We start from the raw sequence: 16571 nt of genomic DNA, 5'->3' as shown, positions 1-16571 counted from the left end.
CGTGGCAGGCTTCCGCCTTTGACTCGTGTTGCAACCATCGGCCTTGGGGCTGCAGTGTGTTGGACCTTTGACGTCAGGGGCTGTGGGGGCTGGTCCGGCTAGTTACCCGCTGGTGAACTCGCAGGCTACGTTGTCGCTCCAGGTTCTGTCCACATTGAAATCGTTGTTGGCCAGCTGGATTCGAGGTTACCTGCTCTGCCTGTGTTTCTGGTGGGTGTTCCACCGCGTTCGTCGGCTACAGCGGGGTTGCCGGGGCCTCTGCCGGGGAGTGAAGATCGTCCTCGTTCCTACCCTGAGGGTGAGCTGCTGGAGTCAGAGATTGTGCTCCTCGTGAGTCCATGGGGAGGTGGAGCAGCCTCGTAGTTCGGCACAACCATCCCCTTCCGATGTTGGGGCGTTCCACACCATGATGGCTAAGGCATGTGTGGAATTTGGTTTGACTCCTGAAGAAGATCTTAAGGAGTGCTTCCTGTTCGACCAGATGGACAAGAGACGGAAAGCTGTATTCTCCGTGCCTATCCTGGACCACGTGTGGCAGGAGGGCATGCGCACGATGCAACATCCCTTCTCAGAACCGGCTGTCAAAGGGAGGCTGAAGAAGAAGTTTAAGACCCCAGATTCTACTCCAAAGTGCTTAGTGTCGCAACCCACTCCTGAGTCTGTGGTTTCGGCGGTGGCCAGTCGTAAAGCCCGGAGTCAGCACAAGTGTGTTACCCCTCTGGACAGTGACCCCAGGAGACAGGATGCCTTCGGGAAGAAGGTTTTGATTGTTGGGGCGACTACAGTGAAGGCGGCCAACTCCCTGGCGGTCATGGCACGCTATGATTGTGAGATGCGGCATCGGCTGGCACCTACTTTGGAACATCTGCTAGAGGAGCACTGCAAGTCTGCCATGCTTTTCGTGCGTGAGGGGGAGAAAGCTTCCAATCACAGTATTAATCTAGCTGTGGACCTAACGGAGTCTGACTTTAAGCAGATTAATAACGGTGTTGTACTGCGTCGACAAGCCTGGCTTAAATGCACAGACTTTTGCCCTGAGGTGCATTATAAGGTTCTGGACATGCCTTGTGAAGGGGAGCAGTTGTTTGGAGAGAAAATTGTTGAGGACCTCAAAGGTATGAAGGAGGACACGGAGACTGCTAAATCATTGGGAGCTTTGCAGAGTGGGCGCTCCTTTCGTTCCTTTCATCCGTTCCGAGGGGGTTCAGGAAATGCCCGGTTTACTTCCACCTGGGACCGAGGTTACGGTTGATCTGGGTATTCCTCCCAGGGGTATCTGAGGTTGGCGCAGAAGAGTCGGGACTTTCAGGCCTCGAGGAAAAGAGGTGCACAGTCCTCCTCTAAAGGGGAGATAGGCTAAGCCACAACAATGACTGTCTTCAGGGAAACCTGCTGGGGAGCAGGGTGACACTGCGCATGGACGAGTGGTGCAAAATTACATCGACCGTTGGGTGTTGGACACGGTGCGTCTGGGCCACTCACTGGAGTTCAAGTGTTCCCCGGTTTCCATTCCTCCAGTATATACTGTGCAACCTCATCTTCACATCCTACGGCAGGAGGTTGTACTTATGCTGCAGAAAGGGGCTATAGAATTGGTTCCGGTGGCCCAGAAAGGTCAAGGGGTTTATCCCCATTATTGTGTTGTGAAGAAACCCAATGGCAAGTGGCGGCCCATTCTCGATCTTCGGGTGTTGAACAAGACTGCAACGCCTGAAGTTCAAGATGCTCACTCTTCAGGAAGTTATTCGGTCAGTGACGCTGGACGAGTTTCTGGCGTCGTTGGACTTACAGGACGCATACTTCCACTTTCCCATGCGTCAATGCCACCGTAAGTTCCTGCGGTTTGTCGTAGGAGAAGATAATTACCAGTTCCGGGTACTCCCGTTTGGTTTAAAGTCGTTTCCCAGGACGTTTTCAAAATGTTTGGCACCAGTGGCGGCGTGGCTCCGATGGGAGGGCCATCACGTATATCCGTATCTGGACGACTGGCTGGTGCGGGGTTTGTCGCCATGGGAAGCGCAGGACAGTCTAGGCGCTACCATGTAGCTTTTGCCACGGCTGGGCTTTGCCGTAAACTTAGAGAAGTCTTTTCTGTCGCCTTCCAGGGACTTGGTGTTTCTGGTGGCAGAGTTTCAGACTCGTCTGGGACTTGTGAAGCCTTCAGGTTGAGAGGGTGATGAAGCTCCGGCAACGGGCAGCAGAGTGGAAGGTTGGTGCAAGGGTGTCGGTCCGGACCTACATGTCACTGTTGGGGGCCATGGCGTCATGCATTCCGCTGGTGCCGAACTGTCGTCTCTACATGCGGCCAGTGCAGGAGCTCCTCGCGGACCGGTGGGCTCAGAGTCGGGGCTCGTGGTCCGACAGGGTGGTGATCAATGACAGTCTGGTGTACGCTGTTCGCTGGTAGCAGTGCTCAGAAAATCTGGTTCGGGGCATGCCGTTGCTGGAACCGGAGTGCCAATTCACGATTGTGGCGGATGCCTCTCAGACAGGATGGGGAGTGCATCTTGGCGGCTCACAGGTTCAAGGCCTGTGTGTTAGGGAGAATTCTCTGTTAAGGCTAATTTCCCAAACCTAGTGAGTCCCCCAGCAGATTTTTGGGGTTTATTTTTTTTTTCTCCTGCTAAGAGTGAGACTCTTTTTCTCCCACTCTTAGACATGATTTGAGATATGCTTTGACTTTGTAATGTGTTTTATGGGCTATGGGGTCTTTTACTCCATAGAGTTTCATGTATTTTTGCTAAGTGTGTTACACAGCACACTCAGTGGAGTAACACAGGGGTGTCATAGTGACTCCCAAACATAGACTCCATACCCTGGGACTGACTACTGTCTCCCAGGGCATGTAAAGTCACCATTGACTTTACTGGTCTTAAATTGTGAACAGAACCAGTACAAACCATCATATTGTGAAAGTACTGGTAGGGGTAATTTAGATTGCCCCTGGGTCTGTTTTTCGAAGGGGGCACTGTGCAGTCCCCCCCCCTCGTAGAGTTTCTGGCTGGTGGCAGTGGTTACCACGCGAAATATTCCACCGGAATATTTCCTATGGGATTGTCCCATTCATTTTAAACGCACCACTTTTTTGGTGCCATGTTAAAGATACCGCTGGGTTATTTATTTAATATTTATTCCCCGGTTGGGTCTTTTTGCCAGGACTCAGTTTTAAAATGGTGTTTGTGTTCGCCTCTGTAACTCCAACCCAAGTCGAGCCCTTTGTTCCACTTTTTGGCAGGCTCCTGCACAGAAGCCTCCAAAAGTGGTGCCACTCTGTCTGGGTCTACAGGATGTGTGGGACGGGGGTTTAGGCACCCTGGACTGAGTTGCCTCGGCAACTCAAGTCGCACTCTTGTGTGATTGGCCCAGGGGTGAGCCGCCCGGCTCACCACTTAGCATGTTTGAGTGACAGGTAGGACTGATGAATGGGGGTTTTCTGCATAAAAGCAGGGCTTTGGGGACTGGAACTTCAGAAGTCGCCACAGGACCAAAGAATCCGAAGAGGGAGAAGCTGAGCCGACCTGCAATGACGACACCACCGGTGGAGCCCTGCTGAACCGTCTCACCACTTCCCAACGACAGAGAAGATCTTCATCCCGGAGAGTCTTCTTCCTCTGAACTGGTGGGGATAACCAGTTCGCCCTCTTTTCACCTTCCTGGATCGTCCCTTGGTCGAATTGCCCGTGCCAAGCACCCCGGCGGCCGGATAGCCACGCTTCACCACTACCGCGAATAGAAGGCTAGTACTTTTTAACCAGGAAACTCTGCGGCAGGTTTCTTCCCTGGCAGTGCAACGACCTCCAGCTTTCCTCCACGTCGAGACCTTCTCTTCCCCTGGACGAAGCACCGACTTGCACCCGCTGCCAGGAACAACTGCCCCCGCTGGAGCTTTCTCACCATTTCAGGTACTGTCCCGCCTGGTCTCCCATCCAACAGACTGTTCAAGGTGTCCCGTAAATCCTTGACTTTCTATCCTGGGGTGACTTGGGACCTGCTAACTAACTTTTTCTGAACTGATCCAACCCTTTTTGAACTATCTGCAATGACGCTTTAAAGTACTATTCAACTGTGTGATCCTGGACACATTCCGCCTTGCTCTCTCCAAGAGTGGGCCTGGCCTATGACTTTCTTGCTCCTCAGTAGACTCTGCCTTTTCTGACTTGCTTCTGCCTTTTTCCCCTCCCTTTTTAATTAACTTATCGGAGTGCCATCTTAGGTTAAGCGCTCACCTCTGTCTGAAAATAAGTGGTGTTTAACTAAGACTTGTTCAATAAGTAATCAGGGATGTATATATAGATTAATAGTGACTGTGTTGGAACTTGCTTGCCATATTAGTGTTAGTGTATTTTTACAAAGTGTGTTTTTAAATAAATAATTATATACTTTTATACCCAAGCTCTGGTCAGTGTTTGCTTGTGCTACTGTATTTTAGTACCTATCTTGTATACCCTATATACTGTCTAACTCTTCTTGAGAGAAGTCTGGCTGCTCAGCCACAGCTACCAGGTAAATCTGGGTGGTACAGACTGCTACCAATTGGGTTTACTGCCAACACCTGCAGTCTTAAGCCTTTTGCAGAGGTCCCTATGGGAACTGCACAGGTTTCTGCCTAACACTGTGGTCTCAGGTGGAGTCTCGGTTCCACATAAATGTGCTTGAGTTGAGAGCGGTACATTGGGCCCTGAAATACTTTCTGCTGTGCATACGTGGCTCAGTGGTGAGGGTGATGACATACAATACCACCACAATGTTTTATCTCAGGAAACGGGGACGCGCGTTCCAGGGTGAAGGAAGCTCAGGATCTTTGGCATTGGGCTCTGTCGCACGACATTGGCATTGTGGCATTTCATCTGCCGGGAGTGTTGAATGTGCATGCGGACACGCTCAGCAGAGATGCCGGTCAGCTCCACGAATGGCAGCTGAAGGAGCAACAAGTGTCCCTGATCTTCTGGAAATGGGGCCATCCTCTGTTGTATCTCTTTGCAACGAGGGAAAACAAACAGTGTAGGGAGTTCGCCAGCAGATGGGCTCACCCTGAGTCTCTAGGGGATGCGTTCTCGTTCCTGTGGACAGGTTGGTTCGCTTATGCCTTTCCTCCGTTTCCTCTCATTTGCCGGACCCTTCAGTGGATTCAGAAATACCCATGCCGTGTGATTCTGGTGGCTCCGTTCTGGGTCAGGCAGCCGTGGTTCTCGGATCTCCTTCATCAGTCCGTAGAGGAGCCGATTCGGTTGGAAGCGACACTGGACCTTCTGTCTCAGGACAAGGGTGCTGTGTGGCACCACAATCTGGGATTTCTCAGCCTGAAGTCTTGGCTCCTGACTTCTGAGTTTGGACTGCTAAGGCTGTACAGTGACTGTCGGAAGAATTTTGGAGGCGGCAAGAGCACCGTCCACGAATGTCTCCTATGCATGCAAATGGAAAAGGTTTTGTGTGGTGTAAGGGCCAGCCAGGGGTGGACCCTTTGAACATTTCACCTGAGCAATTTCTTCCCTACCTGTTGCTGTTGGCGAAAAGGGGCCTGGCGCTCTCATCCATAAAGGTTCCCTTGGCAGCGATTTCAAGATTTACTCGGAGGCGACATATGGCTCCTTTGTTTAGTGATCGTCTGATGAAACATTTCATGAAGGGATTGTTCCGTACTTTTCCTCCAGTCAAGAAATGTTCTCCGGTGTGGAGCCTTAATGTGGTTCTGTCCGGTCTGATGAGACCACCGTTTGAACCGACGTCGACGACTCCTTTGCAATTTTTGTCCTGGAAGGCGGCTTTTCTGGTGGCCATTACTTCAGCCAGAAGGATGTTTGAGTTTCAAGCATTGGTTGTTGACCCTCCATACTTGCGGTTCTTGAAGGACAAGGTGGTGTTGGCTACAAATACGCACTTTATCCCAAAAGTGGCAACAACATTTCACAAACTCTCTTCTATTGTGTTGCCCTCGTTTTTTGCTTCAGCCTCTGCGCCTGCAGAATGGGCTTTGCATTCGCTGGATGTGAAGAGGACGTTAAAGTTTTATTTGCATCGTACTCAAGGTTTCAGACAACCTTGCAGCTGTTTGTGGCATATGGGCCATCCCTCAAAGGACAGGCAATCTCCAAACAAGGACTTTCTCGATGGGTGTCCTCTAGTTCATTCTGCCACACTAAAGCTGGAAAGCCTTTGGGAAAGACTCCGAGGGCACATTCGACAAGATCTACGGCTTCGTCGGCGGCATTATGGTCAGGGATTCCACTGGTGGGCATTTGCCCGGCGGCCTACTGGGCGGTGCTGCATACCTTTACCCGGCATTACTGTCTGGAGCAGCAGTATGGTGAGGATGTGCAGGTGGGACGGGCGGTCCTGCAATGCCTGTTTCAATAAGGTAAGCCCCGCAGCTTCGGGGTATTTGTTTTGAAATTGATCACTGGATGTTTTTTTTTTGTCTCATGTATGTGGTTCTGTTTCTATATTGGTTAGCCTTTACACTCTGCCATGCATGATTGGTACTGCTATGTAATCTATTCACAGCATGTGAATCCATGTAAGATCCAATGCTGGAGAAGGGAGTAGTTTCTTACCTGTAACTCCATTTCTCCAGCGTTAGTATCTTCCATGGATTCACATGTGCCCGCCGGCCGACCCTGCAGCAAACCTGGTTCGGGTTTCCTCTACTTTGGAGGTTAAAATCTGAAGGGAAGCCGCAGGGGTGGCGCTATTTATACCCTAAGTCCTATTGGTGGGGACTAAAGCACCCAAAAAGGACGTTGATAGTACACTGAAGTGTCAAAGTTTTCCATAGGAAAACGCTAAGTTAAAATGGCCGAGGTTCCCAGCCTGAAGGGGAATATTCACAGCATGTGAATCCATGAAAGATACCAACGCTGGAGAAATGGTGTTACAGGTAAGAAACAGCTCCCTTCTCCAACATTGGTATCGCTCATGGATTCACATGTGACCCTCCCTTCTACCACTCTCTGGCTCTTCTTGGTTCCTATTACCAGAATACATGCACTACCAAATCTGAAGATGGCCACCAGGGGTGGAGCCAAGGGGACCTGTCTAATTGGCTGTGGGCATTATGACCCAAAATTACCCTTACTAAAGTGACGAGCAGTTTTAAAATGTAAATTTGAAACTGCTTTAAAGAGACAGAGGATTCCCAGCCTGACTGGGAATAGTCCAGAACATGTGAATTCATGAAAGATACTGATGCTGAAGAACCGGAGTTACAGGTAAGTAACTTATTCCTTATTTTGGCCCAGTGTCTAGTATCTTAGTCTAGCTCAAGCACATCAATAAAAGAAAAACTTTGGTCATTGAAGCCACTAGCATCCGCAAAGTTCACCAGCTGATCCTCTGTTTCTAGGTCGCTCCTGATGAACTTACGCTTGTTCACAACCTGAGGAAGATGGTTCACAATGATTGGGTGAGTTCAACATTGAGTGAGCAAAGATTCCTAGCATGCATTGGCTTGCTGTATACATAGACGAATGTGCATTCTTGTGCAATTGTTGCTGAACTAATAAACAACGGAATGCAGATGCATCTGGATTCGTTGTAGAACTGATAAGCAAATGCAAGTGCAAATGGGGGACCGATATGGGGGACCGATAAAGGAAATGATAAGGGACTTCCTGCCTTTTTGTATATGGCCCTATTATGTTATCACACACAGCGGTGTAAGTACTTTGTACCGTCCTGTCCTTCAATTATTAGTGAATTTCATAGTTCATGCAAGTAGATCGTAAGCCAAATGACTATTTCTTTAGTGTTGTGAATTATTGAGGGAAAAACCTGACACACCAAAACCTGTTATGGACTGCCATGAATAACCTTTTTTCCATTATTGTTAGAGCAGAGCATATTAAGAAGGGCCCGGAAATGAAAAGGGGATGGATGCATCATCTCAGAGGCACATTTAGCTACATGGAAGAGCTGAAGAATGGTGCTATGAAGTGGAGGCTATTGACAAATTTGCAGGCCTCCATGAGAGGATGTTGCTGAGCTGAACAAAGGGTAGAACAGCAACTTAAGAACAGCACAAGGCTTAGCCAAGTGAAGGAGAACCGCATCCTGCGTTGATATACCAGTGTGAAGCGGTACCAGTTGGAGAACCGTCCACTGTGGGGGAATGCTTGAGCAGAGCTGTGCATGGTGGAGGGTCTGTGCTTAGCTTAAGTGAAGCTGAGTGGAGATGGGCATGCTGCAGAGAGTATGTGAAGTTTAATCCAAATGATAGAACTGAAAATACAACACAAGACGTATCTGAAGAGCCTGGACAAACCCTGCAAGAAAGGAGCTACCGCCAAGTCTTAAACCGCGCATTCGAAGGGATTGTGTCCTCCGACGTATTCCTCATCTTAAATATATATCCTTCCAGCTCTGCTGGCCTCGGAAAATTTTTTCTCCAGAGGGCGCTGCGTGTCGACGTCCCTCGAGTCGATGACCCTCGACAGCCGCCGTAACGACGCTCGACGTCATCCTGCCTATAAAGGCAGCGCGCAGCGTCCGTTGCTCAGTTCCGTTTTTCCGCGCTACTCGGTGCCTCGGAATACCGTTGCTCAGTTCTTAGTAATATTTACTTCAAGTTATTCGAATCGTACTCGATGGCTTCCTCGTCGGAACCGACAACCCCTCGATCCGGCTTCAAAAAATGTCGAGATTGTGGGAAAAAGATGTCGTTGACCGATCCTCACAGAAATTGTCTGTGGTGCTTGGGAGCCGAACACCATTGTTCGGAGTGCGAGGACTGTATGTCCATGACAGCTAAGGCCCTGAAGGAGCGTAGGGGGAAGCTGGAGAAAGGTAAGACTTTTAAAGCTTCTTCTTCTTCGACGAAGTCGAGACATTCGTCTCCTCGTCACCATTCACGCTCCAGGTCTCGGAGTGGGTCTCATCACTCCTCGAGATCGAAACACTCGAAGATCCCCTTCTCCGTCTTCCTCTTCCTCTGTTTCGCCAAAAAGAATCCCTTGCCCCACGAAACTTAGTTCCCGGGCTGAATGGGAGGAATTCAGAAAAAACATGATGAGCGTCTTCGAGAAAGCGGCCTCGACCCCCCTCGAAGACTGCCGAGAGCGATGCTCTGGTCGAAAGACCCAAAGGTCAAAAACGCTGCGAGTCGCAGTACCCGGCGAAAGAAACCTCTCGAGCGCGTCTCGAACCCTCGAGTAGGACTATGACCTCCAAACCTTCCTCGAAGGTTCCGTCGACGAAGGTTCCGTCGACGTCTTCGACGCCGTTGTCGAAGGGACATTCGACACACAGGTCTGTCGACTCGACGCCGGCCTCGACACCGGCGTCGACGCCGAGAAAAGTCACGATGACCACACATCCAGTGACGATTCCCAGGCCCTCGACGTCGATGGCGTCGATATTGTCGAGTAAAATTCCAATTCTGTCGAGGTCCTCGAGGCCTCCACCTCTGTTTTCGACGCCACGCTCGAAGCCTTCGACGTCGGCGTCGACGACATCGACGTTTTCGAGGCCAATAATGACAAGTTCAGCACCCTCTGCCTTGGAAATGGGATTTACTCCCTTTATTAATTCAGAACAATTGAGAACTATATCCTCAATTTTAGAAGAGGGTGATTTGTCAGAACAAGATGAGTTACAGGGACCTGTAACCCCAGTTAGAGAGGAATTTTCCTCTGAAGAGCGCAGATTAAAGGATCTTCATGATTCTTTACATGAGGCAAGTGGTTTAGACACTTCCCCTGAGGTGGATTTTGCTAAACCAGACCCGGGGGAGCATGCTGAAACCCCCTACAGAGCCTTAATGGCCAGAATTACAGAGTTCATGGGGTGGTCTACACCTTCACAATCTTTCCAGCAAGATGACCTCACGGATATTCTTGACAAAGGCCCACAAGAGGATCCAGTGGTGCCCTTTCATAAAGCTCTTCAGAGAAAGATCATGACAAACTGGGAAACCCCAGATGTAATACCAGCAGTAAATAAAAAACTGTCTGCAAAGTACAGGGTATCTTCCACAGACCCAGAGTTCTTGTCTAAACATCCATCCCCAGAAAGTCTGGTGGTACAAGCAGCATCCTCTACCGACGTCAAGACGGCTTATCCTACTGTCCCACAGGACAGGGACGATAAAAAATATGATGCTATGGCTAAGAAAGTCTTTTCAGCATGTAGCATGGCGTTAAAGTCTGTTAATGCTACTTGCACCCTTGCTAGGTTCAGCCATACACTTTGGGAGTGTGCTTCTACAGCGGCTGACTGCATCCCGGAGGGAGAAGAAAGGGATGCGTTCCTGAATATTATACAGGACGGTAAAGACGCTATGTGCGAATCCCTCCAGACGGGCATTGATTCGGCTGACAGTATCAGCAGAGCAATGGCGGCAAGTACATCAACCAGGCGGTTTGCTTGGTTGAGAAAGTCGGGTTTTGCCCCAGATGTGCAAGCCAGGCTCTTGAACATGCCATTTGATGGCTCTTCTTTGTTCGGGAAAAAGGCGGATGACAGTTTAGAGAAACTGCAAACTTCAAAAGCAGCAGCAAAATCCCTAGGAGCTGCAATCCGTCAGACTCCTTTTCGTCCCACAGGAACCTCTGCGAGGGGCAAGTCCTTTCGCTTCTACTCCTCATTCGGAAGAGGTAGAGGACGACCGGCTCAAAGGGGTCAAAGAAGAACTACCCGAGGTGGAGGGGGTAGATATTCTAAAGCCGCAGCAACAGCAGGTGCCTCTTTACCATCGGCATCTGCATCAGCCGCCCCAAAACCACTCTGAGGACTTCCCTCACAGGTCACCTGTAGGAGGCAGGTTGACTCAACATCTGGCGGAATGGCAGGCTATCACGTCAGATGCTTGGGCATTGGAAACAGTTGCCCAAGGTTACTGCCTACCTTTCCTACGTATACCTCAGAGTCATCCACCGGGGATCAGCTCTCAGAAAGCTCCAGATCCGCTCCTCTTGCAGGAAATTATAGACCTGCTAGAGAAAGGTGCCATAGAACCGGTACCTGTAGCGGAGAGGAACAAGGGCTGGTACTCCCCTTACTTTCTCGTTCCAAAGAAAGAAGGAGGACTGAGACCCATCTTGGACTTGCGAGAATTGAACAAATTCCTCAGGAAAGACAAATTCAAGATGGTCACTCTTTCTCAGATCCTCCCGGCCCTTCAGTTTCAGGACTGGTTGGTATCTCTGGACCTTATTTCCATGTGCCTATCCATCTCAAACACAGGAAATACCTGAGGTTCGCAATTGGCAACTCTCACTATCAATTTCGAGTACTGCCTTTTGGGCTGACCTCCGCCCCGAGGGTCTTCACCAAGTTAATGTCGGTAGTGGCGGCAAGTCTAAGGAGGGAAGGGATTCACGTCTACCCCTACCTGGACGATTGGCTGATCAGGGCTGTTTCTCCGGAGCAAGCTCAGATCCAGCTAAATCACGTATGCTACTCCCTTCACAAGCTGGGCTTCTCCCTCAATTTAAAGAAGTCTCAAATGATACCATCGCAGAGACTCCAGTTCATAGGAGCGATCCTGGATACTTCCCTGGGAAAAGCCTCGCCACCAGAGGTGAGGGCTCAAGATATTCTACAGATGGTTACCAAGTTCCAACTTGCCCAACGTCTCCCAGCTTTCGACTTTTTGAGGTTGCTAGGCCTCATGGCATCCTGCATTTTCCTTGTGCCAGAGGCTCGCCTGAGAATGAGATCCCTCCAGTGGGCACTGAGGACTCAGTGGTCACAATTCTCAGGGAGAATGACAGATCTTCTTCAGGTTCCCGGCAGGGTGGCTCGAGACCTTCAGTGGTGGGCCTGTCAGTAGAACATTCTGAAAGGAGAACAGTTTTGGCAACCCTGGCCGGAGATAACAGTAGTCACGGATGCCTCACTCACGGGGTGGGGAGCCCACGCCAACGACTTGACCATCAGCGGTCGTTGGTCTCCATCGGAGTCCAGACTACACATCAACCTGTTAGAGCTGAGAGCCATCAAACTTGCGTTGAAGGCTTTCCTGCCAGTTGTACAAGGGAAGAACGTCCTGATAATGACGGACAACACGGTGGCCATGCATTACCTCAACAAAAGAGGAGGCGTAGGATCACTACCCCTGTGCAGAGAGGCGATGCAGCTCTGGTTTTGGGCAATCCAAGAAGGAATCTCTCTATCGGCAGTTCACCTAGCCGGAGAGAAGAACTTGACAGCGGACGGTCTGAGCAGGCAGAACACAGTCTCTCACGAGTGGGAGCTAGCTCAGGAAGTCCTTCAAGAGATCTTCGCCCTTTGGGGAACCCCTCAGGTAGATCTGTTCGCCACCAGCCTAAACAGGAAATGCGACCTGTTCTGCTCAAGGGAATTTCCTCCGAGAGGAGCTCTGGGAGACGCGTTCATAGTGGACTGGGAGTTTCCGCTTCTGTACGCGTTCCCACCGGTCCCTGTCATTCCTCAAATGATCAGGAGGTTGAGAAGATTCCGGCGAACCATGATCCTAATTGCCCCGGATTGGGCCAGGAGAACGTGGTACCCGGACCTTCTAGACTTGTCCATCTGCCCTCCATTTCGACTTCCTCTCAGAGAGAACCTACTCTCACAGAAGGGAGGTCAGGTTCTCCATCCAGACATCAAAACCCTCAACCTTCACGCTTGGCTTCTGAACGGCTGAGGTACAAGGATTGGGACCTCCCTGATGATGTTATGGAGGTGTTGCTTTCGGCAAGGAGGCCAGCAACAAAGTCTTTATACCGCTGCCGTTGGAACAGATTTTGCAGCTGGTGTAGAGAACAGAATATCGACCCATTTTCATGTGGTACACCAATGGTTTTGTCCTTCCTACTATATTTGGCAAATTCAGGCCTTCAAGTTGGCACCATTAAGGGCTATCTCGCAGCGCTATCTATCTTTAAGCGTACTGCGGAGGAACCATCCTATTTCAAATTACCCTTGGTAATACAGTTTCTAAAGGGGTTAACCAATGTTTATCCCCCAAGACCATTCCAAGTTCCCCTATGGGATTTAAACTTAGTATTAACTTTCCTGATGGGGACACCTTTCGAACCTCTCCATTCTTGTTCGTTAAGATTCCTTACCCTTAAGACTGTTTTATTAATAGCACTTACATCTGCTAGAAGGGTGAGCGAATTACAAGCTCTTTCTTGTAAACCCCCTCATACAATCTTTCACAAAGACAAAGTTGTCCTGCAAGTGAAGCCTAATTTCCTCCCAAAAGTAGTCTCTGAATTCCATATCTCTCAGAAGATTATCCTACCATCTTTCTATCCTCCTCCTCACCCGGGGAAAGAGGAAGAGAGGTTACACAGACTAGACCCTAGGAGGGTTTTAAGTTTTTACATTAGTAGACTAGCCAGGATAAGACAGGCAGACCAGCTGTTTGTAGGCTACGCAGGTCACAAGCTGGGGTTACCAATAACTAAGCAGACCATTTCCAGATGGATCATTCTAGCCATTCTGGAATGTTATAAACTGGCAGGGAAAGAGCCCCCTCAAAACCTTAGGGCTCATTCGACCAGAGGTATTGCAGCTTCATCGGCCCTCAAAAGAGGCGTGCCGATTAAAGACATATGTGCGGCCGCTACATGGTCGTCTGTCCATACCTTTACACGTTTTTACAATCTGGATTCCTCCTCTAGTCAAGAGACTAGGTTTGGAAGGGCTGTACTGCTTTCTATTCACCAATAGAAGACAGCGTGAAGTCAGTACTCCCTCCTCCGAATATAGAATACTGCTATGGGAGCCTATCTAAGATGAGGAATACGTCGGAGGACACAATCCCTTCGAAGAACAAGTTACTTCTTACCTTGTAACGTTCTTTCGACGGGATGTTCCTCCGACGTATTCCTCATCGACCCTCCCATCCATCCCCGCAGTTTTACTTCCCTTGTTGTTGCAGCTTACGCTCCTTCAGGGTGATTAGTCTAGTCCAAACAGTAATACTGTGGGCTACAAAACGGAACTGAGCAACGGACGCTGCGCGCGGCCTTTATAGGCAGGATGACGTCGAGCGTCGATACGGCGGCTGTCGAGGGTCATCGACTCGAGGGATGTCGACGCGCAGCGCCCTCTGGAGAAAAAATTTTCCGAGGCCAGCAGAGCTGGAAGGATATATATTTAAGATGAGGAATACGTCGGCGGAACATCCCGTCGAAAGAACGTTACAAGGTAAGTAGTAACTTGTTCTTCTGGGTATTGCAGTCATACACCCACAGTGTGTACCACAAACATATTTTATTAAAGGAGTTTTTATGAGCGAGAATCCAGTGACACATTTTGGGAAACATTAGAAAACATACCAAAGCATCAAACGTATCGGAGAAATTGACTTTGAGAGAGATGGGCACCCAGTGAGAAGGCACCAGACAATCAGAAGAGTGAGAAGGTGGTCTGAAGCTACTGGTGTAAGCCCATGTTTGCTTCGGCCAGTTCTTGCCTTCCTTCCCAAGCCTCCGTATATCTGCCTTGTCCTGGAACCCTACTGCCTGTCCATGCTCTTTCGCCCTTGCGATACTTGCATTCCACCTCTTGTTCTTTTCCACATTTGTGCTATTGCCTTCTCTCATGGGTCACTACGGAAATATAAAGAGACTCTTTCTAGAGCTTCTTTTGCCATTGAATTAAGAGACACTGATGTTACATTCTGGGAAATTTTAAAAAAGTACCAAAATGTCAGCGAGGGAAGGGGAGGGAGGACTCGCCTTGATAGTTTCTTCCTGGGAAATGTAGTACAAGTATCAAAGCGTCAAACCTAGATTATCAGAGAGAAATCTATTTTGAAAGAAGGCAACTACTAATGCTGCAGTTTGGTAAATGTAGGAGTACCAAAACTTTCAATATACTTTTGTGTCAGTAATAAATTACTGATGCTGTATAATGGAAACCCGAGAACAAGTACCAAAGTGTCCACAGATCGCTTGTTGCAGGGAGAGCATGTATACTTAAAGTATCCACTTGGCACTGGTAATTTAAGAACGGCCTAAGTTGTATTCTAGGGAAAATAGCAAAAATACCAACTGTAAGAGAGACATTGAAACACCCTTGTGGGGTTTCAAAGTCCACGCCCCAGGATATTTCAGAATATCAGCAAGAGACCAAACACCAAGACAACTGCTGATCATTTTGATAATGTTTTTTTAAAAATGTATTTTAGTTTCTTGGAACATTTTAGACTATTTGCCACAACTGGAAGAATGCATAACGAGGACCACTGGCATTACAAACTGCTCTTGTGCTGTTTTGATGACTGGCTAATTAGTGACAAATGCATTAAACAACATGTTAATTTTCAGAGTGGAGGGGCCATTGTGATGACTGTGACCAAGACTGGATCGGTCTTCATGCCTCGCTCGGCATATCTCCCACATGAGCTGCTAGGAAAGGTAAGCATTCCTTACACACATTTTCTATCATAAAATATTCCTGAGATCAACAGTCAATTGGGGGAACAATGTGCTCCATAAGCATGATGTATTTTAAAAATCCAGAGATAAATCCAAGAAATTTGGAAAATACTGAGATGGATATTCGGTATGTGGGAACAAACAAAAAAACACTAACGACTTTGGCTCAAGGGCGTCAGTGCGTTTACAGGGAGACTGCTTACAGACAGAAATCGAAGTTAAAACCTTGGGCTATATATTTCACTCACCCTGAGTTTTGAGTGTTAAATGATCTAGTATGGGGTACTGCGAGATATAATGAACGTGCAGTCTGAAAGAATGCAACCATTTAATTCCTGGGAACATCTTAAGGCTGTATAATATGAACAGACATGTAATATTGTAGCATTATTAAAGAACACACAAATAAGTCACCTTAGTATAAAAAGTAAAGAAAATCTACAACCATAATCATAAAAAATAAATCACGAATTGAAACGTAGTTTACACTTCCGGAGAAACCCTGACCGCCTAGTGCGCGCTGCAGTCATCTACAAGATAGTCACATAATGCATATCGCAAATATTAAATTTAAACCTTCAAGCAAATGCATTCATACTCCAAATAATTAGTTGAGCCCCAAATTAAAAAAACAAGAACACCAAAAAATGTTTACTGTTAATCACTCTCCCAGAATCTATAGACTAACATAACACTCTGAATGACAGTAACCTTGAAGTGAAAAAAAGATTCAAAAATTAATTGAAAACTTTATTGTATGAGAGATTAAACAAGAAACGGTTAAGTTAAAAAAGAAATATCCCATCATACATGGCAACAAATCAAGTTTAGAAGAAATATGTAGAAAAGGCAATGAGCAATATCTTACATATATTATACCAATTTGTGATTTTAGACAATTATCCCTAAGGTTTCAGCATGGCAGAGTACTGATTTTGGAATAACTACAACAGACAACCCCCAGAATATCTGCCTCACAGCGCCATCCTGTCTCTCCATATGAAACTGCCAAAGCTAGAACACTCGCCACCTTGCAGAACCCACACACTCCAACCATTCACTAAGGACAAACGCTCCAAGTGGCCTATTTCATATATAAACATCTAGTACTGTGTAATAACATAATGCATAGATAATTACAATAAAACCGTTACTGTATAGCTCTGTAAATATGACGACAAACATTTTAATTTGGAGGGGGAATGCACCAGGATCCCTCAC

General features: G+C 48.1%; 1 protein-coding gene across 3 annotated transcripts in view; it reads left to right on the top strand.

Moving 5' to 3' along the window:
- Window positions 1-16571, top strand: part of DAP3 (death associated protein 3) — a 996586-nt gene that overhangs the window by 607831 nt on the left and 372184 nt on the right. For all 3 annotated transcript variants that reach the window (XM_069650015.1, XM_069650007.1, XM_069650021.1), the window contains exons 10-11: window positions 7340-7399; window positions 15240-15329. In XM_069650015.1, coding sequence (XP_069506116.1) covers window positions 7340-7399; window positions 15240-15329 — 150 coding nt within the window. The remainder of the gene's footprint in view (window positions 1-7339; window positions 7400-15239; window positions 15330-16571) is intronic.

Source organism: Ambystoma mexicanum, chromosome 1p (assembly GCF_040938575.1).
Source record: "Ambystoma mexicanum isolate Mex_15411 chromosome 1p, UKY_AmexF1_1, whole genome shotgun sequence".
In the NCBI taxonomy this organism is placed as follows: Eukaryota; Metazoa; Chordata; class Amphibia; order Caudata; family Ambystomatidae; genus Ambystoma; species Ambystoma mexicanum.
The sequence above is the reverse complement of the archived record's forward strand: the minus strand, read 5'-3'. Positions and strand labels throughout refer to the sequence as shown.